Source organism: Narcine bancroftii, chromosome 2, assembly GCF_036971445.1.
Source record: "Narcine bancroftii isolate sNarBan1 chromosome 2, sNarBan1.hap1, whole genome shotgun sequence".
Lineage (NCBI taxonomy): Eukaryota > Metazoa > Chordata > Chondrichthyes > Torpediniformes > Narcinidae > Narcine > Narcine bancroftii.
In genome coordinates this window covers 114,633,891-114,656,359 of record NC_091470.1, presented here as the reverse complement: position 1 = coordinate 114,656,359, position 22,469 = coordinate 114,633,891, and the positions used below count along the sequence as shown (strand labels likewise).

Here is a 22,469-nt window from a genome sequence, read left to right as displayed (position 1 = left end):
TTAAATAACTTCAATCTTGTCTACTGCATCCTTAACTTTCTGAAAGTGTACATTCTTTAGATCATTGCATTGATATACCTTTCTGGATGATATCAGATACTTTTTTGTCTCAACGTGAGTGTGTGAACTCAAGCCTAATTGAAAGCAGTATTAAGGATTGTTGGTTATTTGAATGCTGCCACTGGGGAAAACCTGCTGAGTGACAGACGCCACAGAATGTCCCAGTCCAAAAAACTATGTATTATGGCAGCTCACCCATGCAACAGGTGAACTGGCTCACGCAGTCATGAGCAAGTCTACATCAGATCTGATGTCTATGAGACCTCCGGGTGCAGAGCAAGCCCACACCCTGGAGGCTGACGTCATAAAGGTCCCGGGAGTTGCAAGAGTCATTGGGCTCCAAGGGATTTAAACATGTGTGAGTTTTCTATTAAAGTCAGTTGGTGCAATTCATTTTCGTCTCTGTGAGGCACTTTTGCTCGCTGCCTGTCTAGTTCGACTACATTGGTGATCCTGAAGGTTCAAACGGCATTTAGACCCAACGATGACTGACACAAGCACATAGAATGCAGATTCACTGAAACTGCTGACTTCCTGGACCTCACAGCCACAGGCCTGGTATGAACAGGCTGAAGTCCAGTTCCAGGTCAGGCAAATCATCTCGGATGCCACAAAGTACTTCTATGTGGTTGGTTCACTCGTCCAGGAAATAGCAGGCCGAATCATTGTCTTCCTACACCTACCACCAGATGTGGACAGGTATGAAACAATCAAGGCACTTCTCATCCATATTTTTGGCCTCTTCCGTCATGAGCGCGCAGTGCGGTTGCTCCACATGGACGGCCTAGGCGACTGTGCGCCATCGGCCTTAATGAATGATCAACTTTTACCACCGATTCCTGTTGTCATCGGCCTGAATCATACAACCCTATTTGACCTGATGTCCAACAAGGCCAAGGAAATCACCTGGAATCTGCAGCGACTTTTAAGCAGGACAAGGATGCCCTTGCAAATGCTACCCTCCTGGTACACCCATGGGCGGATGGGCCCTTAGCCCTCACGGTTGACGCTTCCAACTCAGCAGTCGGCAGCATGCTGGAACAACTAATTGAGGGTCAGCGGAAACCACTTGCATTCTTCAGCTAGCACCTATGACCCCTGGAGCTGAAATACAGCACCTTTTAACAGGTAGTTGCTAGCCCTCTTCCTCACCATCCCGCACTTCTGGTATTTCTTGGAGGAGCGGGAGTTCACGGTTTTCACGATCCTCAAACCCCTCACCTTCGCAATCACCATAGTTGGCTCGTCAGCGACGCCACCTGTCGTACACATCTCCGGGAAAAACAACATTGTGGCCTATGCAGTCATGCACCTCCATCACTTGGTGCATTCCCTGTCCCCAGGGTTGGACTACGTGGTACTCACTGAGGCACAGCAGCTGGACAAAGAAATGCTGGCCGACTGCTCTGCAGTCTTGGGTCTGCAACTTTAGGACATCCCCATCAGCCCAAAAGGTGGAAAGCCCCTCTTTGATGTGTCTACTGGCCAACCCTGGCCCATCGCTCCAGCTGCTTTGAGACGGCGTGTTTTCACCTTGTCGAACTTTTCCATTGGCACCTGGTCAGCCCTGATGGCATGCCTCCGAGGCCCAGATTGGGTGGAAGAGCTCCCATGAGAGCTTCTTGGCATCTGCATGACTCCCAAGAAAGACAGCCACGTCTTCGGTAGAGTTGGTATATGGAGCCCCACTGACAATTCCAGGCGAGTTTGTGCCAGCAGCTGGTGGCACAGAAGAGACACCTGCGACAGTGCTCACAAGACTCTGAGAGAAGGTCGGAACACTACCTCCAGTCCCAACCTCATGCCACAGCCTAACACCTTCCTTTGTCCCTAAGGACCTCTGGGACTGCAACTACGTCTTAGTCCATAGGGGTATACACTCGACTCCACTCCAGTGGGTGTACGAGGGCCTGTACAAGGTGGTGTGTCAAACTGGAACCACGTGTGTCCTCTATGTGAGTGGCTATGAGAAGACCTTTACCGTTGACCGCCTCAAGCTAGTGCACCTCTACCTGGAACACTATGACTGTGCCACCCTTGCACTAATGTGGTCGGCTACCCAAATGGACTAAAGAGGTTTTGGCTGTGGACTCCACACCTCTTAAGGCCGGTTATTGTGGTAGTGGGGGGCTGAGTCATGTGACGGATCCCCCATGCAACAGGTGAACGAAGTCGCGGGCAAATCTGTGGCAAATCTGACTGTGAGAGCACCAGGTGTGGGGCAAGCCCACAGACTGGCAGCTGATGTCATAAAAGCCCCGGGAGTCCAGTGTCATCGGGTTCCGAGAGATTTAAGCGCATGTGAGAGTTCTATTAAAGTGATTGGTTCAATTCACTTACGACTCTGCGTGGTTCTTTCGCTCGCTGTGTGCCGAGTGCAACTACAGTGCATACATTTTTCAGCTTTTCTCAAGGTGTCTAGGGATAGAAAATTATTCCTTTTCATGCCGGATAGCAACAGACAGCAGCATCCAGGCTAGTAGTAGAGCTGGTCCCGCAGCACCCAGAGGAGGTAAAAAGCAGTTGACGTTTCAGGCTTATGCCCTTCGTCAGGAATGTTGAAACAGGCAGATGCCTGAATAAAAATGTGGGATGGGGAGGAGCACATGTGAACAGGTAATTAGAGGTGGATACAGGTGGGAGGGTAGAAGAGGAAGAAGCTGAAAAGTGATGGGGGAAAAGCAAAGGGGCAATGAAGGATTGTTCTGTGATGGAAGGAAGGCAATGGGGCGGGTAGCTCTCCCCCATTACTTTTCAACTTTCTCTCTACCCTCCCTACTTTTCAACTTTCTCTCTACCCTCCCACCTGTGTCCACCGATGAGGCTGCTTATCCGTCTTTTTATTCACAGATCTGGCTGATTTTTGACATTCAGGATCAGAGTTGGAATTCGTTGTCATGAATATATCACAAAATTCGTTGTTTTTCAGGTCAGGCCCAAAATGTCGACTACCTTTTACTTCCTGTGGACGCTGCATGGCTTGCTGATTTCTCCAGCACTTTTGTACACGGCATAGACCCCAGCATCTGCAGATTTTCTTGTTTACCTCAAATTGATTCACAGGAAGCATTAGTGTTATCAGATCAGTCACTGTGATATGGGAACCAATTAGATCATGAGAAAATTTATCAGTAAGCCTGACTGTCTTCCTGGCATAGATCCAGCCTGAGGTGTGACTTTGCAATTGCTTTTCCAGCTTGTGTCTGTATTCCTCCTTCTATAATAAAGGTGTTAGAATTTTAAAACCCTGACCATTGAAGCTTACCTTTTATGTTCAGAAGGCTATCTGATAGGAAGGGGAGAGCATCCTGGAGGATCTTGGACACTATTTCCAAGAAAGGAAACCAGACCAATTGAAGTAATCACCTTATTCTCAATGAAACATGAAAGTCTGCAGATGTGGAGATCGCAGCATCCATAGGAGGTAAAGATATATAACCAGCGTTTCACGCCTCCCTCAGGGAAGGCCATTGTAAGCATCCGGAGCCACAGGGGCAAAAAATTTCCAGGACAGAAAAGGTGTTTAACTATATTATTCCTCAGAAAAGAAAATGCAACATCCTTATTTGTGGGAATGCTTGTCTTGTGGAGAAAGAGCATCAAGGAAGCTACTGAGCACTTAATGGCACGAAGAATATTGAACATCCCTAACAACCCTCCAGACCCATGAAGCCCCACCTGTGGCAGAGACCAGGGATCTTGCCTAGGTCCCTCGCTCCATCTTAGATTCCACAAAATGAAATCGTTTAGAAAAAAGCCATTTCTCTTTTCTACCTCTTTTATAAAGGTGGAGGTTCTCTGCCCTCATGTCAGAAAACTTACCTTCAAAAATGGTCCATGAGAGGCTGAAAAACAGCGACTGCAATCCCTCTCCAAGATAGTGCTAGAGGTGGAGTTGTGCGCTCCACCTCGCTGCATTTTTAAATTTTTTTTTTATTTTTCACACTATGAACCATACTGACCAAAATACACACAAACATTTCCCTCTTGAATATACACAGTGTCATTTTCTCCCCTTTTTCCCCCCTGCCTTCCCTCCCTCCTTCACCACCCCCCTCCACTCACTCAACATTCAACATATATGATACATTAAACCCATTAAACAATGTCGTCACACAATGAAAATAAACAAGAAATTAGTGTCTTCTACTTTTACATACTGGGTCAGTTCATTTCGTCTTCTTCTCCTTCTGTCATTTTAGGGGGTGGAGGTCCGCGGTAGGACTTCTCTATTGTGTTCCATATACGCATCCCAAATTTGTTCGAATACTGTGATGTTATTTCTTGTATGTTATTTTTTCCAATGGAATACATTTATTCATTTCTCTATACCATTGTTGTATTCTCAGGCTATCTTCTAATTTCCAGGTTGACATAATACATTTTTTTGCTACAGCTAAGGCTATCATTTTTTGTGCTCCATCCAAATCGAGTCCAAGTTCTTTACTTCTTGTGTATTACTTAGAAGAAAGATCTCTGGATTTTTTGGTATGTTGCTTTTTGTGATTTTATTTAATACCTGGTTTAGATCTTCCCAAAACTTTCCACTTTCTCGCATGCCCAAATTGTATGTACTGTTGTTCCCGTTTCCTTCTTACAGCGAAAACATCTGTCTGATACTGTTGGGTCCCATTTATTTAACTTTTGGGGCATGGTGTACCACCTCGCTGCATTGACGTACATCCGCTGCAAGCGCTGGCTAGGGGTGGGCTGATGATGTAGTGATGACGCCATCAGCCCTTGGCTCATTTCACGTCTCTCTCCCACTCGCTCACTTCTCTCCCTCCTGTCAGAGCAGGGGTGGGAGCCGTCAGGGTGGGCTGTGACAGCCCCGCGAGCTGCTACAGATTCTGGCACCTCACCGGGCTGCTTTGGCCTTTGGGGCCTCTCATTGGCGCCAGTGGCTCAATATGCGGCAGAGCAATGGCCATTAGCCCTACCCATGTAGCTGGAACTGTTCTGGGAGATAGCCATTGCTTTGCTGCATATTTATGACAGGTCGCGCCACGGCAACAGACACCTCACCTACAGTGGATCCGGACAATGTACTGAGGCGCTGTCCGCATAAACAGGTAAATTTGAAATTTTTATCGGCATTTGTAGCCAGCCTCAAAACACCTATAGACTGAGAATTCAACAACAATGACAGGTAACTGTTGTGCCTTTCTGAGAACTTAATGCCCAGAGGCATTTCACATCTGTTTTCAAACTTCACAGCCAATCACACAAGAGGGCAAATGACAAACAACTAGATCAAAGTGATAGGTTTTAAGGGAGAAGGTAAAGGTAGAAAGGTGGATTCTGTTGAATGACAATTTTAAAACAGCAAGAACTTCAATGGCATGGAAAAGCATTCAATACGTTTTTGTTGAATTCCAGTTGTGACAAGCCATGCAATGTGCCGTTATTTTGGCACTGCATTGCAAGAACCTCATTGCTTGTAATGAATGATAGTTTATGGTCATATATACAAGTACAATGTACGGAAATCCTTGCTGCAGCTAATGGAATGTAAAATGCCTTGCTAATCACGGAATCTTAGACTTCAGATCTAACAGTACAGATACACAACCCTTTATCCAGAACCCTTGGGGGACACTGCGTTCTGAATTTCGGATTTTTCCAGAGTTTTGCTCCAGATGTAAGCCTACCCGAATTGTGCTGTCGTATCCACCCCCTTCCAGTTGTGCTGGCATCTCTCTCCTCCCTGGCCACCTGAGTCGTGCTGCTGTCTCTCTCCCCCTCACCTACCTGAGTTGCACTGCTGTCTCTCTCCCCCCTTGCCTACCTAAGTCACGCTGCCATCTCCCTCTCGTCAACCTGAGTCACGCCGCCATCTCTGCTCCTGCCAACCTAAGTCACGCTGCCGTCTCTCTCTCCCCTCCACCCGTCGCACTGCCATATCTCTCTCCTCCCACCCACCCGAGTTGCGCTGCCGTCTCTTCTCCCCCTTCCCCCACCCAACCTAGTCGTGCTGCGCGCACGCTTTCTCTTTCTTTCTCTCTCTCTTTTTCTCTCTCACTCTCACTCTCACTTTCACTCCCCCCCCCCCCCCCCCCCCTGCCGCTGTACCTGCACCAGGAAAAAAATGCTGGTTTTTTGGAGCTTTCCGGATTTTAGATGTCCGGAAAAAGGATTGTGTACCTGTACTTTCAAATTCATGAGTCCTCTGATATTGTTACTCAAACTTGCTATTCAGTAATATTTGGTAACATGGTTCAGAACAAAAACATTGCCTAAAACAAAGTATTTTCCTTTTTGGGAGAATTCTCTGAGATGGAAAAAAAGCATGTATTCTAATTGGGACTCAAAATTCTTTTCAAATATTCTGATCTTCTCAGCTAATATTGATAAGTGTAAATATGTTAATCATCTCATTGCCACAATCTTTGCATCTTGATCACCAGGCTCTTTTCAAACCCCGTTCACCATCTGAAGGAACTTGCACAATTGCACTGAGTTTCAGATCCAAGCTTCTAATTCTACGTTGAAAGACCTGCAATTTCCAACAGTGCCACATGGAAGGCCTTAATGAATTGCATAGGCAGCTTTCCATTTTTCATCTTCCATAAACTTGTGTAAAAACTCCTCTCCCATAACCTGTCTTAAGTAAGTCCTAAAATTTATATCTCTCCTTGCTGATCAGTATTATTTCTGGCTGCCCAGTCTACTCAAGTTCTCCTTCTGCTGTTAAAAACCAGAGGAAGCCTTTCCCTTTCCATGTCATTTCATCCTTACCTGCATCCTGCAGTATCCAACGACTAACCCCTTGATCATCTCTGTTAGTCTGGGTTTGAAATTGTTTGTACCTCCTCTATCTTTAACTCAGCATTGGTATCAGCATCTTTGATTTGTTTACCTAATGCTCTTTTCCACTCAAACCATAAAGCTGGAGAACATTGCAGCACAGAAAACAGGCACTTTGGCCCTTCTAGTCTGTGCTGAACTATGATTCTGTCTTGTCCCACTGACCTGCACCCAGCATAGCCTTCAATCTATGCACCTGTTCATATTCTTCTTAAGCATTTAAATTGAACCCACATTCACCACCTCAAGAAAGTTCTGGAACTTCATGATTTGTTTTATTTCAAAAAGTCTTGATTGATGAGTTTCTCTCTTCAAGATCTTGTTCCATTTCTGTCTTTCACCAGTCTCTTGGTCACCTGCAGGAAACCAGAGAGCCGACTCATCCCTAGTTTGGATTGGCATTTATCCCAATAGGGCCATTCTTATCATTAGCCATTGGTTAGTGGACTATGTTTCTTCTCTGTCAGGTAGATGGGTTTCCACCTGAGCACAGAAATCTCAGCAATGTTTCAGTGCAAGTAACATTAAACTGGTATAAAAACAGGAAATATTGGGAGCACTCAACAGTTCAAAGCCCTTTGCCTTTGACCTGAGACATTAACTTTCCACACAGCATTTTAAAATTTCACATTTACAGCATTTGCCTTTTTAATTTTCATTTGTCAGTGAGAGGGCTGCCAAAGGTGCAGCATTTTTGGTGGAAAGTTAAGTGAAAGTTAAGTTAATTATGAAAATACTATTTTGAATAACTGCACATGGTGTCAGAGCCAACATTTATCCCCCATTCCTCATCACAAGAACAGTTCAAATTCTCTGATTATTAGCACATGGGAGATTACATGGCTCGCATAGTGGTTAGCGTAGTGCCAGCGACCCGGGTTCGAATCCAGCGCTGTCTGTAAGGACTTTGGTTTTCCCAGGGTGTTCCAGTTTCCTCCCACCTTTCAAAACATACAGGCTAATTGGTGTATTTGGGCGGGGCGGTCTCGTGGACCAGAAGGGCCTGTAACCATGCAGTACGTTTAAATACAAAAATATTGTTGCATACAAATTGGTTACTGTTTCTTCGATTACAATTATGGCCACACTTTAAATCCAAGATGTCCCCTTCAAAGCATTTTGGGACATTGACTGAAAAGAATGTTAAATTACTAAGTTTCTTTTTGAACTTTATGAAGCACCTTTAGATGATCCATGTCAATAGATCCTCATAAGTCGTCCTACCTTTTAATATGAGTTTAATTGGTGAGTTGTTTGAATACAGCTGCAGAGAAGAAAAAGTAAAGGCAGTGAGCATCTTTAAGGGAAGTGTATTGATGGGTTGTTGTACAAAGATTGTACTAAGTCTGCCCCCTCACACATTTCCTGTGTGAGAAGCTGATTGTGGAGTTTAGGAGGGGAAAACCAGAGGTGTACGTACAATCCAGTAATAATTTTCGGATAAGAAGTGAGAAGGTAAGCAAATTTAAATTTCTAGCATACACCATCTCAGAGGACCTTACCTGGGTCCAACACACAAAAAGCACATCAGCCCCTCTACTTTCTCAGGAGTTTGTGGAGGTTTGGTATTGCATCGAAAAGCTTGGCAAAGTTCTACAGATGTGTAGTGAAAAGTGTGCTGACTGGCTGCATCATGGGCTGGTAAGAGGACACCAATACCTCTGAGTAGAAAGCCCTGCACAAGGTGGTGGACACTGCCCAATTTATCACAGGCAAAACTCTCCCACCATCAAGAACATTTTACAGGGAACGCTGCTGTCAGAGAGTAGCAGCAATCATCAAGGATCCACACCACCCAGCACACGCTCTTTTCTCACTGCTACCATCAGGAGAGAGGTATTGGTGCTACAAGACTCATACCACCAGGTTCTGGAACAGCTGCTACCCCTCCACCATCGGACTCCTCAACAACAAATTCAATCAGGGACTCATTTAAGAACTCTTAGTTTGAACATTGACTATTTATTTTCTGTATTGCAGTTTTCACTTTCTTCTTGTTTACATTTCTCTCATGATAACAGTTTTTTTGCTCTACTGTTAAGTACTGTAGAAATGCTGTCTGGCCCTCAGGAAAAAGAATCTCAGGGTTGTATGTGACATCATGTACGTACTCTGACAATAAATCTGAACTTTTTCAGTTGATTACTGAAGTAGTCCTCTGATCCTGGAGATCAAGTATATTTGTGAACTGTTTTCACTTGCTTCACTTCACTGACATCAGGCAGCAACCAATGCTCGATTTGGCTTGGATTTAGCTCTGATCCAAGAATGACAAAAATTTATTTTTCTGAGCTATGGAAAGAGTCCATATATCCAGGGATGATTCATCCTGAAAATGTCCAATTTAAGTAACTTTTTATTGACATGGGTTTGAGAGCTCTAATCCCTGAGGCAGAGAGGTCAAAGGTGTCAGCTTCCCGTGGATCCATCCTGCCCTCTGTACAAACTGTGGCAAACCGATTGTCATCTGCTTCACTAGTCTGCCCTGCAGCCAGAGTGGGAACCTGTTGGTGATGAAGACATCAGTATATTCCTGTTTGATTTGGTTTTTACGCAAAAACACTCGTTGATGCAGCTACTGTGTAATATTGTTGATTGGTCATTGTTTGGGGTAATTTAATTTTTTTGGTGAGGAAGAAGCTTTTGTGGATAATTTTAACTTAAATCTGCTAGGGCCATTGCAACGTTCTCTTGTGTGAGAACAGCTTGTGTGTGTCACATAAATGAAGAAACACTGGACTTGCTCCTAACTTTTGTGTGCTGTGCACCAGGATATTCCTGTTCCTTCTGCAGCTTGGAGCTCTGTAATCCCACTACATTTTAGGAATACTATATTTTAAATTTTCCTGCCAAAAAGAATAATTTCATATTTCTCCTTGTATGCAGTAAAACCCCTAGTTTGCCTCAAGCAACTGGCAAAAGAAAGAGGAATATAAAATTCAGAAAATTAAAATAAATAAGAATAAACCATTAGATAAACAATACTTAAGTTTAAATTTATCAAAGTAATTTTCTCTGAAGTAACACATAAACCTTTGGTCAAGATTGGAGCAAATATTCAATCAGTGGAGTGCTTTGGTTGTCCTTTGCTAGTGGCTGCTGTTTGAATGAAGTTGTGTTTGAATAAAATGGCATTGCCTAGGAAGAAGAGCTGGTTGAAGCTGTTCTCCATTGGGTGAGTCTCGTTATCCCTACCTACATAGCAAGAGTCGCCCGGTCAGAGGCTTTATCTGTAAACTTGGGGGTGGAGGGGGGAGGGATTAATTATCTATAATGTTATTGTTCGACTTTTGGGCAGCTCCATGGACGGGTAGGAACCTGCAGATGCAGCGACAGTTAAATGTGTGACTGAAAATAAAGTTGTGCTTTAAGGTTTATATACTGTATTCGTGCAAGAGAAGTTTGTTATCTTGTCTTTTAAACTGTTTATTCATAATGCAGATGTATTGGGCATTGTAAGAGTGAGTCTCAAGCAACCAGAAAATGCACTTAATTCGGCATCTATCAATCCCCCATAGGTGCAGATACCAGGTTTTTTTTTTAAACTGATTTCCAGTTTCTAGATTTTTAACCCACTCACTTAACTGATCTCAAGATTCAAGATTCAATTTAGTGTAATAGTAATAAAACAGTGTCATATTACATGAAATTTCTTTTTGCCTGCTGCAAGGCAGATAGATTCACCACTGGGGGAAATTGCCTAAGCGCCTCTTGCAGTCAGACTTAAATCAATCATAGAGAGAGAAACATAGAGAGAGGCCCCCCAGAATCACCGAGTGTCTTCAGCGCTTTCGCAGCCCCCTCAGCCACATAGTCCATTCCAAACCATTGACATCCTGAGTTCCAGATCCGAATCTCCGACACGGTTAGGAACCCATCAGCGCCATTGGCACCTCCTCGCATCTTAGTTTCAATACCTTGTACCCCTCCAGCCATTTTGAGCCAGCCTCCAGCAGTCCGCAGCCCAGCGCAAGTCTCCCGACAACAGCCCACAGCTTACCCGAGTTCCTCACCTCGAGTCTCCAGCAGCACTGGTCCCTCCGCCGCAGAGCCCCCTCGCTGATTTGCTGTCGTGGTCACAGACCCCGCGGGTAATCTCCTCCACTTCCCCTTCTCAGACGGTGCGTGATGCCTTGCTCCAGTCCTCCGTTTCCCCAGAGTCTGCAGCTCCTCGTGACTGCTGCCGATTAATAGATGCCACCATCTTGGGTGCAGACCTGTCACAGGTTTTCAACTAAAACCACCATCGGCTCCCTCAACAGGCCTTTCATAGCCCTTGTGGAGCTGACGGCAGTGGACTGGGTGGCTGGACCCCGCGGGAGTGCTGCATCTCCGCTCCTCACGGGTTCACACCATTTATATCCTTTATAGCCTCTTTCTGAGTCTTTTCAGCTTACTTTAATTATGTCATCGTCAGATTTTCAACCTCATTGTATACATTATATAACGTTAAGACCCAGCACCGATCTTTGGGGCACATTGCTTGTTCTATCTTCCTGAGTAAAAGGCCCATTTGTGCATGCTTTCTGCTCAGCTGCCAACCTCAGTCCACACCAATGACTGGAGATTGTGGGGTGAGACTAAATATATATGCTTTTTCTAAATGCCAGCACATGCACAATGGGTTTATAGACCTGCTCCCTGTGCTATTCCTGTGATATCCCAATGGAAATATGTGCTGAAAACGACTAGCTTGGCCAGCCAGGTAGCTACAGTCGGTGACCTCTAGTGGTGGGATTTCAGCACCCTGTGGAATATTGGAAGAAGTGGCCCTCTGACATCTAAATTGAGAGGAGAATCCTCAGAAGCAACTTCTTAAACAAAAAAAAAATCAATATACTCTCTCGCTAAATTAAGTGGTGACGTTCATTTGGCCTTTTGTTGAACATGTCCGCATACCTGCTGGTTAGTTGGATCTGTCTCCTCCAGCCACTCGAGATCTATCAAGTACTTATTGCGATGTGTTTCCCGTTGGTTTGAGCAGCTGGGGAGCAGCTCTCGGACCGGTTTGAAGGTACACCACCTGCTGTTTATAATGGAACAGTGTGAGGTAGTGTCTGTTATCCAGCAGCAAGGGAAACTGCAATGCATTCCCATAGCTGTTAAGCAAATTTACTTGCATTTCCTTCCCCATTAAAAGTTATAAAACCCCTTCCAGAAAACTCTTTCCATCAATTAGTTCTGTTGGATGGATGATGCAGTAATAAGAATGGCAGAAACTGAACAAGACGAGTAGCATTAATTATAATTGAGTTTAACTATGACCAGGTGTTGAAGGTGCAAGTTAAAATATGTAAATATATTGAAGTGAAATTATATATTTTGTATGTTTTATTTTTATACCTTTCTTACAATTTCAGAATGATTTCGACAAGTGCTTTTTCGCCTGACCATGTTCACTTGAATGTGTCTTGTGCTATAAATCTTTTGCCTTTACGTCAGCAAGGCTCCAGGAGACTGTGCATCAGATTTTAGATTTATTGTCAGAGTACATGCATGACCTCACATACAACCCTGAGATTCTTTTTCTTGAAAGGTAAAAAGGGTTCAAAGACAGACAGTTAAATAGGAAAAACATAGAAAGATACAGTCCTAATGCAGGCAAAAATATTGGCGTGGACATGGTTGGCCTACTTCAGTGCTCTTTAATTCTGACAAACTTTTAGAATGATGTAATCAACTAGGGAATTTCATGCCCCACTCTCCCTTTTCATTTTGACACTTTAAATTGAAGACTTCTGCCCTTTCACATGGATTTGACGGGACAGTGATGCAACAACTAGAGCTTCTCCTTTATCTCTCCAGGGACATTATAAGTTACCATCAACATCGGTATGTAGCACAGAAATTGAAAGTTGAATTAACGGGCATGAGGGAGCGTAGAGGTGACCAGAAAACAAGTGGGGGAATGGGTCCAAAAGGATCGGCAGCCCTCTATGAAAATAAAATGTAAAAGCATGACTCATTTAGTGACCTATGAGGCTTCCAGCGCTCTGACTGTTCTCTCAGATCTTTTCATGGTACTGTTTGAAGAGCTGGAGCAATCTGCACAAAAGTATCCATTAACCAACGCAGGTTGTCTCCATGCAAGTTCATTGCGGTGTGGTGCTTCAGCCGTTTTGGACGCCATATTTCTTCCATTGCACGATCCTTCAAAGGTTCTTCACTGGCTGTAAGGAACTTTGGGGCATTCTGAGTCGAGAAATGTGCTGCATTAAACCAAATTTTTTAAACTTGGACTAACGCTGATATGTAGGCTGGGTTGGTAGTTGAATGCAGAATGAATTCTGTCAACAGGGAATGTGAAAAGGTCCAAAACTGTCTGTGTGACGGTTCACATATTTTCCAAGTTGTTTTCAGCGGTGTTACATTTTTCTGGAAGCTTTTCGTATTGTGTTGCTTTCAAAGCATAATACTGAATTAATATGTCAACAGCAATTAAAAAAAGCTGCAGGTACAGTAAATTGGCAAGAAAATCAGGTGGCTGAATTGAGACTTGCGTCTATTACACTCAACGTGTGCTGTGGGACCAACTGTTTCTTCCCAACACTCTCAGTCTTTATTACACAAACATCACACTCAGTGTCCTTGTTGTAAGATTCCACATTCTTCACTCCTTCCCTGTTGATTCACAGATAATAAGAGCAGGATAACTCTGATGAAGCACTTTGGTACGTTTTGTTAGGTTAAAAGCACTATCAACACGTTAAAAGTAAAACATGACAGTCTGCAGATACCGTGGTTGAAGTAAAAACAATGCTGGAGAAACTCAGCAGGTCAAACAGTGTCCTTTATAGAGCAAAGATTAAGATACATAAGTGATTGCCACTGAACCAGGCAGGTGAATTAATATTTTTATTGGTTGAAAGGAAGGATGGTTGTATTGTAAAGCTTGCCTTTGAAGACTAAGCCTCTCGAGGCTATTTTGTGTCTGAAGTACATGATTTTGGGTTTGCACTGTTATGCGAGAATTTGAAGTGCGCTCGATTGCTTTCATGTTTAGCTAAGAGGAGCGTGAAACAGTGGCAACCTATGAATTCCCTCTCTTGCTGAGGTATCTTTTGCTTTATTTAATCATATTGGCAATGCATTAAATTTTTATATTACTTTTAATTATTTGTGTTCATAATTTGGACAGGCACATGGATGTGGAGAGCAGTGGACTGGGTGCAAGTCAATGGGACTAGGCATAAAAATGGAACAGACCAGAAGGGCCAAAAGGCCTGTTTCTGTACTGAAATTTTCTATCATGGAGGGATCTCCAAAATGAAGAGACGCAATTATTATTCACATACTGAGGCATTGCCTTGAGATGAAGCTTTGCTGAGACATGCCCCTTTAATTAAATTAAAAATGCCTGGGAACAGGATTTGAGCCTTTCATTAACGGATGAAGTTTGGGATCTAATACTTAAACTGGTTAATACTACTTCCTTACGTGCCTGTCATTGCTTGTTACAATTTAAAGTTGGACATAAGGCTCATATGCCTAAAGTTAAAGTTTATTCAGATGTAAATTCTTGTTGTGATAAATGTAAGAGATAATTCATATGTTCTGGGCTTGAAAAATACTGGAGGGAGGTTTTTCAAACTCAATCTTTAATGCTTAACGTAAATTTAGAGCCTAATCTTTCAGTCGCTCTTTTTGGTACAATTGGAGAAGATGTTATTTTATTTTTTAAAAACTCCAATTAAATGTTGTATTCTGTCTTTTGCATCCCTCTTGGCAAGACGTGTGATATTCTTTAGATGGGAGGACGTTGCCCAGCCCACTCATGCTCAATGGCTGAGGGACATTCTGTCCTGTTAAAATTTAGAAAAGAATCATTATTCAATTAATAATTCAAGTGTAAGGTTTCAAATGCTGTGGGGACCCTTCCTGAATTGCTTTCATAATCTCTAGACTTAATATTAATTTCATATTTTAATATTTGCCATTTTACTTCATGAATGGAGTTCATTTTTTCTTTTGTCATACACCTTGGGTGAGGGGATGGGGTTTGGAATAAAAAAAATATTTTTGGATGCAATTTTGTAATTATGATTGTGATTTTATAGTTTGGTGAGTTATCCATTTTGTCATTAAAATTATGTATTCCCTAAATATTTTGTATATACATGTTTATTTCTGAAAAAATAATTAAAATATTTAAAAAGAGATGAGCTTTGGGTTCAACTAATGTTGACACTCAGCAGGATGTGAAGTTTGTGAGGGGGACAAGAGTGGGCCATTGATGTTAAATGGCAGCTCTGTCTACCTCACAAGATGGACCATCCAGACCTCATGCCCACTGTCATGCAGAGGAAGGGTTGCCCCAAAGCAAATGCTATTTGGATTCTCATTGAGGTGTTAATTTATTTCTCTCAAGAAGACCAGATTTGCGTTCCATCGGCGCTAATGGTGAATATGCCGACACTGTTGACGTACAGCTCTTGAGCATAAAACATCTGTTTTCTTCCACCAACAGCCCCGTGCAGAGCCAATTCCAATCTGTGGATTTTGTCTAGGAACAAAGGAGCAGAATCGAGAAAAGAAACGTGAGGAACTCATTTCCTGTGCAGACTGTGGTAATAGTGGTATGTATTATTTCAAACTTTTGAAAACATTTAAATCTCAGTGTTGCTGGATAAATCTTGAAAGCTTTAACTTATACACAAAAGGATATTTTGTTGAATGTTGCATGTGGGGTTCTTCTTTAATGATGCCGGGAATCCAATGTGCTGCCTCTTGGAGCTGAGGGCAAAAGTGAATGTGAAGAGCCCTAACTCCATTTTCCTGTTCTGTTGATGCCGAGAGACCAGAATGTGCATTATAATCGATGATTGATTGCATGACCCTACTCAGGGCAGCTGACTTCAACCCTCAAGAGCCAGGGAAAGAAATTATGTTTAATTATTGTTTTTTTTAACCTTGTGTCAGATGACAGACACGTTATGCAAAATGTTTCAAAATCCTGCTCATTAAAGTGGCATTTGGAATGTTGGTTTTCCCAAAAGTCTAAATAAAATTTGTAGTGTTCTTTAAGTTCTTCTGTTTGTTCCAAGTGTTCACTTTCACATTCTTCCTAATATTCTCAAACATTACTTAATATTCCCTATTTTTTGATTGGGTCTCTCAATTCTTTCAATATCCCCATGTCTCATTCTGTTTTCACTTATTGTGTTTATTTATTTAAATTTAGACATATTACTGTAATGGGCTCTTTCAACCCACGAGCTCATGCCGCCTAATTACACCCAATTGACCAACAACACCTGGCACGTTTTTTGAATGGTGGGAGGACACTGGAGCCCTCGGAGGAAATCCACGCAGACACGGGAAGAATGTACAGATTCCTTACAGACAGTGCAGGATTCGAATCCTGGTGCTGATCTCTGGCGCTGTAACAGTGTTGTGCTAACTGTACCACCTGTTTTTCTTCTTGTTCTATCTCTTTTTCAATTTTAATTTCCTTTATCCTTTGAACCTTCACTGGAGCTGCGCTCACCTTGGTGCTTTTCTGCCCCACTTTATCCCTTTTTTGCCACTTTCTCTTTTCCTGTTGCTAAATCTCAAAAGAATGTAAGAAATAAGAGCAGGAGTTGGCCATCCAGCCCATCGAGCCTGCTCCACCATTCAATGAGATCATGGCTGATTCGATGATCGGGTCATCTCCTTCTCACTGTGCTATTTCTGCCCTTGGTATTTATTTATTTTCTTTCATTTGCTCATCCTCAAATGCTTCTGCTTTATTTCTAATAACTTGTTTTCTGAATGTTCTGCTTTTAATTAGCTTTCTCTCGCTCTCTCTTGTTTTTCTACTTTCATGTCTTACCCAAGTTCAGCAATGACTGAATGAATATCAAATTTGAATGTTAGCTTTTGGTCATTGTAACGTTATCTGATTTTTGTCTGTGCTGCAGAAAACAGTAGTTTGAAGGTGCAGGCCTCTTTTGGTAAATGGACAGCCATTTCCTGTTTAAAACCTTGCAGAATCTGCAGCCAGTTAACCGCATAAAGGTTGAACAGCCTTCTCTCTAATCAATATATTCAAAGCAATTCTGTAACTGAACAATAAGCTTACACAATAATCAATAGATATCTGTATTCATTCCATAACATTAGAAGGTATTGTTTTCCAATGTTTCTCTATGTAGTCCAAATGGTAGATCCTATTATAAATATCCCCCTTGGCAGTTCCACCTACTCTTGTTATTTTTCTCCCAAAGTTAATTCTGCGGTTGAGATGGTTGATAAAAAGAATGACATTTTCATGACTTAAATTTTACAGTTTTTTCCTCTCAAGAGTTGGGTCTCTGCCAGTTGACAAATCATTCTCAGCCATCTTAAAATTTCAGAATGAGTCACATGGGCTTTTAAAGTCCTTCATTCTCAGTTACTATTCTGAACTGGTCAAAAGTGATGAATAACAGTTGGGAACAGTGTCATAAAGTTCAGATGTTGCTACTGCTGGATAAAGAATGGCCCAGTGGATCTAGGAAAAGTTGGTTGAGAACTGGACACGAAGGCAAGGAGATTAAATATCAACGTGAAAGGACACAAACGCAGGGATGGTGAGGCATTTTCAATGGAGAAGGCAGAGTAGGAAGGTTGACATGGATTTGGGTAAAGTTGGCGAAAGAAACTCCCCTTCATGAAAATTTTAAATGAATTGGATCAAAAGCGATATCATATTTAAATTATGGTGCAGGTGTAGTAACTAATTGTGAGTGTTTGGAGCACAAGGATCATCTTTAAGTCAAATAATAAAATTGTCTCAATGTACGAGCATTTCTCTCTGTTACATCCAAGTAAGTTGCTGGATGGTTTCATTCATCTCACAGTAACTAATGTAAAATGGACACAAATTATTTACTGCATCTCATAATACAAGCAGGCTGCTGTTTGCTAATGTCTGATTGGGTTCCCTCTTATTTTAGGTGACCAGCATAACATAAAATGTATGAGAAGAGTAGTTTCAAAGGTAATCAAGAGAACTACATTTCAGCGAAAGGGCATACATGTGCAGCTTTTGAGATTCCACAGCTCATTCCAGAGCTAATTCTGTTTTTCAAGCTAGAGTCAATTTAAGCGAGGAATATTTTTTGTTAGAACATAGAACACTGCAGCACATTGCAGGCCCTTTGGTCCTTGAGGTTGTGTCAATCCATATATTCCTTTAAAAAACAAGTACTAAATCCTCCCTATCCCATAACCCTCTATTTTTCTTCCATCCATGTGCCTGTCTAGTCGTGTGTCTTAAATGCCCCTAATGTTTCCACTTCCACCACCATCCCTAGTAAAGCATTCCAGGCACCCACAACTCTCTATTGTCTCCCCTAAACTTCCTTCCCTTCACTTTGTACTTGTGTCCTCTGGTTTGCTATTCCTGCGCTGGGAAACGGTTGCTGGCTGTCCATCCTATCTATGCCTCTCATAATCTTGTAGACCCCTATCAAGTTTCCTCTCATCCTTCTACCTTTTAAAGAAAAAAGTCCCAGCTGGTGACACTTTGATCTTGCTGATCTGCCTCAATGACTATCACCCAGTAGCACTCATATCTACTGTAATGAAGTGCTTTGAGAGGTTGGTCATGGCCAGAATTAACTCATGCCTAGAAAAATCCTACAGTTTTCTTACCGCCACAGCAGATGCACTTTCACTGGCTCTCCATTCAGCACTGGATCACCTGGACAACAGCAACACCTACATCAAGCTGCTTTTTATTGATGTCATCTCAGCTTTCAACATTATCATGCCCTCAGTACTCATCAGCTAGCTTCTAAACCTGGGCCTCTGCAACTGGACCCTTGACTTCCTCATTGAAGGCCACAGTCAGTGAAGATCAGTAACAACATCTCCTCAACACAGGCACATCTCAAGAAAAGGTAGAGAATGTCAAATTCCTGAGTGTTACTATCTCTGAAGATCTATCCTGGGGTCATCGAATCAATGCAATCATGAAGAAGGCTTGCTAGCAGCTACATTTCGTTAGGAGATTTGTTATGTCACCGAGACCCTTACAAGTTTCTGCAGGTGTACTGTGGAGAGCATGAAAGTCTGGTTACATCACTGCCTGGTTCGGAGGTGCCAATGCACAGGTCAGAAAAGAGTTACAGAGGGTTGTTAACTTGGCCTGCGACATCACAGGCACCAGAGTTCACTCCATTAAGAGGCGGTGTCTCAAGACAGTAGCCTCTCTCATCAAGGAGCCCCACCTCGCAGGCCACGCCCTCGTCACACTGCTACTGTCGGGAAGGAGGTACAGGAGCCTGAAGACGAGCACCCAGTGGCACAAATACAGCTTCTTCCCCTCTGCCATCAGATTTCGGAATGGACAGTGAACCTATAGACACTCCCTCACCCATTTTCTCTTTTTTTCCACTAATTTATTTTAAAACATTGTATTTACAGGATTGTAATTACAGCAATTTTGTACCTGTGATGCTCCATACTACTGCAAGCAATAAATTTAGTGACGTGTTCATGACAATAAACTTGATTCTGATTGGCATATCTTTAACTCCAATTAGGATGTTCTTCCCTCAGGAAGAATTAACGTTGAAGCAGCCCTATCCTTCCGCTATTAATAATCCGTCAAGCTTTGGAACATTTTTAAAAATGGGAATAATACTTTGTTTTTAAGTAGATCCAAAATAAATTCATTTGGATTGTAAATAGATCCTTTAAATATTCTGTCACAATTGTGCCAATAGCAGAGTGTATTTTGCACCTAAAGTGCAGTAAGCTGCAAACTTCGTAAGTGGTAAGGCTGCTCATTAGTTCGCGTCAAATATTAGAAAAGTACGAGTTGCCTATTCCTTGGTGTTTGGTTGAAGTAAATACTTGTCGAAACTGCTCTCAGCTGCAGTACATTCCACCTTGACACACCAAAGGTACTTCCCACTCTCCCTGCCCAGTATTTTGATACCTGAATCCCAGTGACCAGAATTCTGATTTTATTCCGTCTCTCCACATCTCACCAGCTCCCTTCCATTACCTTTATGCCCTCAAGCATTGTCACTGCATTTAAACATCCACTGCTCTTTAGTACTTCAGCTTCTGTCCTGTACAATGTCTGGAGCACCTTCACAATTGCTTTATTTGGAATTTGGGCATGAAAAAGGCAAGTATTTAACTTGTTTCATAACTAAATATGATAATTGCTGCTGAGATATGGATAGCATTAAAAATGTGGGCAAAATCATACAAATTGAACCTAAAGTACACTATTAGGGATGGATAACAAATGCCAGTGACATCTACATGTAAGAATTTAAAAAAAAACCTCCCTTCCTGCTTTTAATAGGCCTAATTTCAGTTGCAATAAATCATTGCCCAATTAAAAGGTTAATTTGCTTGAAGCATATACACTATCCCGTTGAGTAAAGTGACAGAAGATCTACAAGTATCCACGCTTTATAAGTATTGTGTCCAACATACATTTGTCACACTTGATTGCAGTTGTAAACAGCTTTAAAAAATGAAATAGTGTCTAATCATTGACCCACATCCTCTAAGGATGTACAATTTCATTCTCTCTGCTATGGTTTACAAGCTTGGCCTTTTCTTTTAAATCATTTGCACACTCTGGTGCTGGACTCTTAAAGAAACAAACCATTTTAACAGCAGAATATGATGGCTATTGCCCAGACTTCAAGCTACGTATGAGCTCTGCCCTGAGAATTTTCTTAACATATTTATGTTTCCATTCACAAGACTGTATCCTTTCAAGATTGAGGTGTAAATACAACTGTCCAAAATTCAACATGAGGATTTTTACCTTTCTACTCCTCCTTCATCTTTATTGCATGGATATTTCAAAGCAGCAAATAGCTTCTTCTTAAATGGCATGATGATGTGTGCCTGTGTGCATGAAGGCTGTGTATGTCTGCACGAAAGATTCACTTTCGTTCCTGCTGTGTTTCCAGGTCATCCATCCTGTTTGAAATTCTCTTCAGAACTAACGGCTCGTGTAAAGGCCTTACGATGGCAATGTATTGAATGCAAGACGTGCAGCACCTGTCAGGACCAGGGGAAAAATGCTGTAAGTAGCTTTTCAATCCCTGTGACAGAAAATCCTTAACTTTTAACAAAAAGATTGTAGATCAAGCAGCTGCAGAACTGGACTTGTTCATTGGATCTTTCAGATGTTGTTGCCAGCTTTTTAAAGTCGAGTAGAGTTCATCATGGCAATTTTGTTACATGCAGTCAAGGAATAGTATATTTCCTGATGTTACCAGCTATCTAAAATACCTGGCAATGATGGATAAAGCATTTGGGTCACAATATCCTTCAAGTAGCCATGAAATGAATAATAAATTAATTATGATTTTGGTTGATTTTATTGGACAGAAGAAAACAAGCTATTTGCTTTCCTTTCAGTATCTTCCGAGCTGATGGAAAGAATGTAGCCTCCTCATCTAACGTAAGGAATAGAGGCTGATCTTTCACCTCAGTACCACCTTCCTGCATTAACTTTGTATCCCTTAATTCCCTTGCAAACTAAAAATCCATCAATTTATCTTGAATATATTCAGTGCAGCCAACTTGGATAGAGAATTTCTTTAAAAAAAAAATTATCTGAGAGCTAATACTCGATTCTTTACAATTTATTTGCTGGTGATTGTGTTTAGTGGGAGGGGTTAGATTAGTTTGGGTTTTTAAAATTCTTTTTGTTCTTATTTTTGTTTTTTTTTAACAACTGGAAGAGATTGGTCTATTTAGATAATCACCATATATGTGTCAGAAATCAGACTGCTCAAACTACAGGGGAATCACGTTGCTCTCCATTGCAGGCAAAATCTTCGCTAGGATTCTACTAAATAGAATAATACCTAGTGTCGCCGAGAATATTCTCCCAGAATCACAGTGCGGCTTTCGCGCAAACAGAGGAACTACTGACATGGTCTTTGCCCTCAGACAGCTCCAAGAAAAGTGCAGAGAACAAAACAAAGGACTCTACATCACCTTTGTTGACCTCACCAAAGCCTTCGACACCGTGAGCAGGAAAGGGCTTTGGCAAATACTAGAGCGCATCGGATGTCCCCCAAAGTTCCTCAACATGATTATCCAACTGCACGAAAACCAACAAGGTCGGGTCAGGTACAGCAATGAGTTCTCTGAACCCTTCTCCATTAACAATGGCGTGAAACAAGGCTGTGTTCTCGCACCAACCCTCTTTTCAATCTTCTTCAGCATGATGGTGAACCAAGCCATGAAAGACCCCAACAATGAAGACGCTGTTTACATCCGGAACCGCACGGATGGCAGTCTCTTCAATCTGAGGCGCCTGCAAGCTCACACCAAGACACAAGAGAAACTTGTCCGTGAACTACTCTTTGCAGACGATGCCGCTTTAGTTGCCCATTCAGAGCCAGCTCTCCAGCACTTGACGTCCTGCTTTGCGGAAACTGCCAAAATGTTTGGCCTGGAAGTCAGCCTGAAGAAAACTGAGGTCCTCCATCAGCCAGCTCCCCACCATGACTACCAGCCCCCCCACATCTCCATCGGGCACACAAAACTCAAAACGGTCAACCAGTTTACCTATCTCGGCTGCACCATTTCATCAGATGCAAGGATCGACAATGAGATAGACAACAGACTCGCCAAGGCAAATAGCG

General features: G+C 42.4%; 1 protein-coding gene across 4 annotated transcripts in view; it reads left to right on the top strand.

Moving 5' to 3' along the window:
• LOC138754175 (histone acetyltransferase KAT6A-like) overlaps positions 1 to 22,469 on the top strand; it is a 162,330-nt gene that overhangs the window by 79,069 nt on the left and 60,792 nt on the right. For all 4 annotated transcript variants that reach the window (XM_069918056.1, XM_069918057.1, XM_069918055.1 and 1 more), the window contains exons 3-4: positions 15,335 to 15,443; positions 20,778 to 20,893. In XM_069918056.1, the coding sequence (XP_069774157.1) occupies positions 15,335 to 15,443; positions 20,778 to 20,893 (225 nt within the window). The remainder of the gene's footprint in view (positions 1 to 15,334; positions 15,444 to 20,777; positions 20,894 to 22,469) is intronic.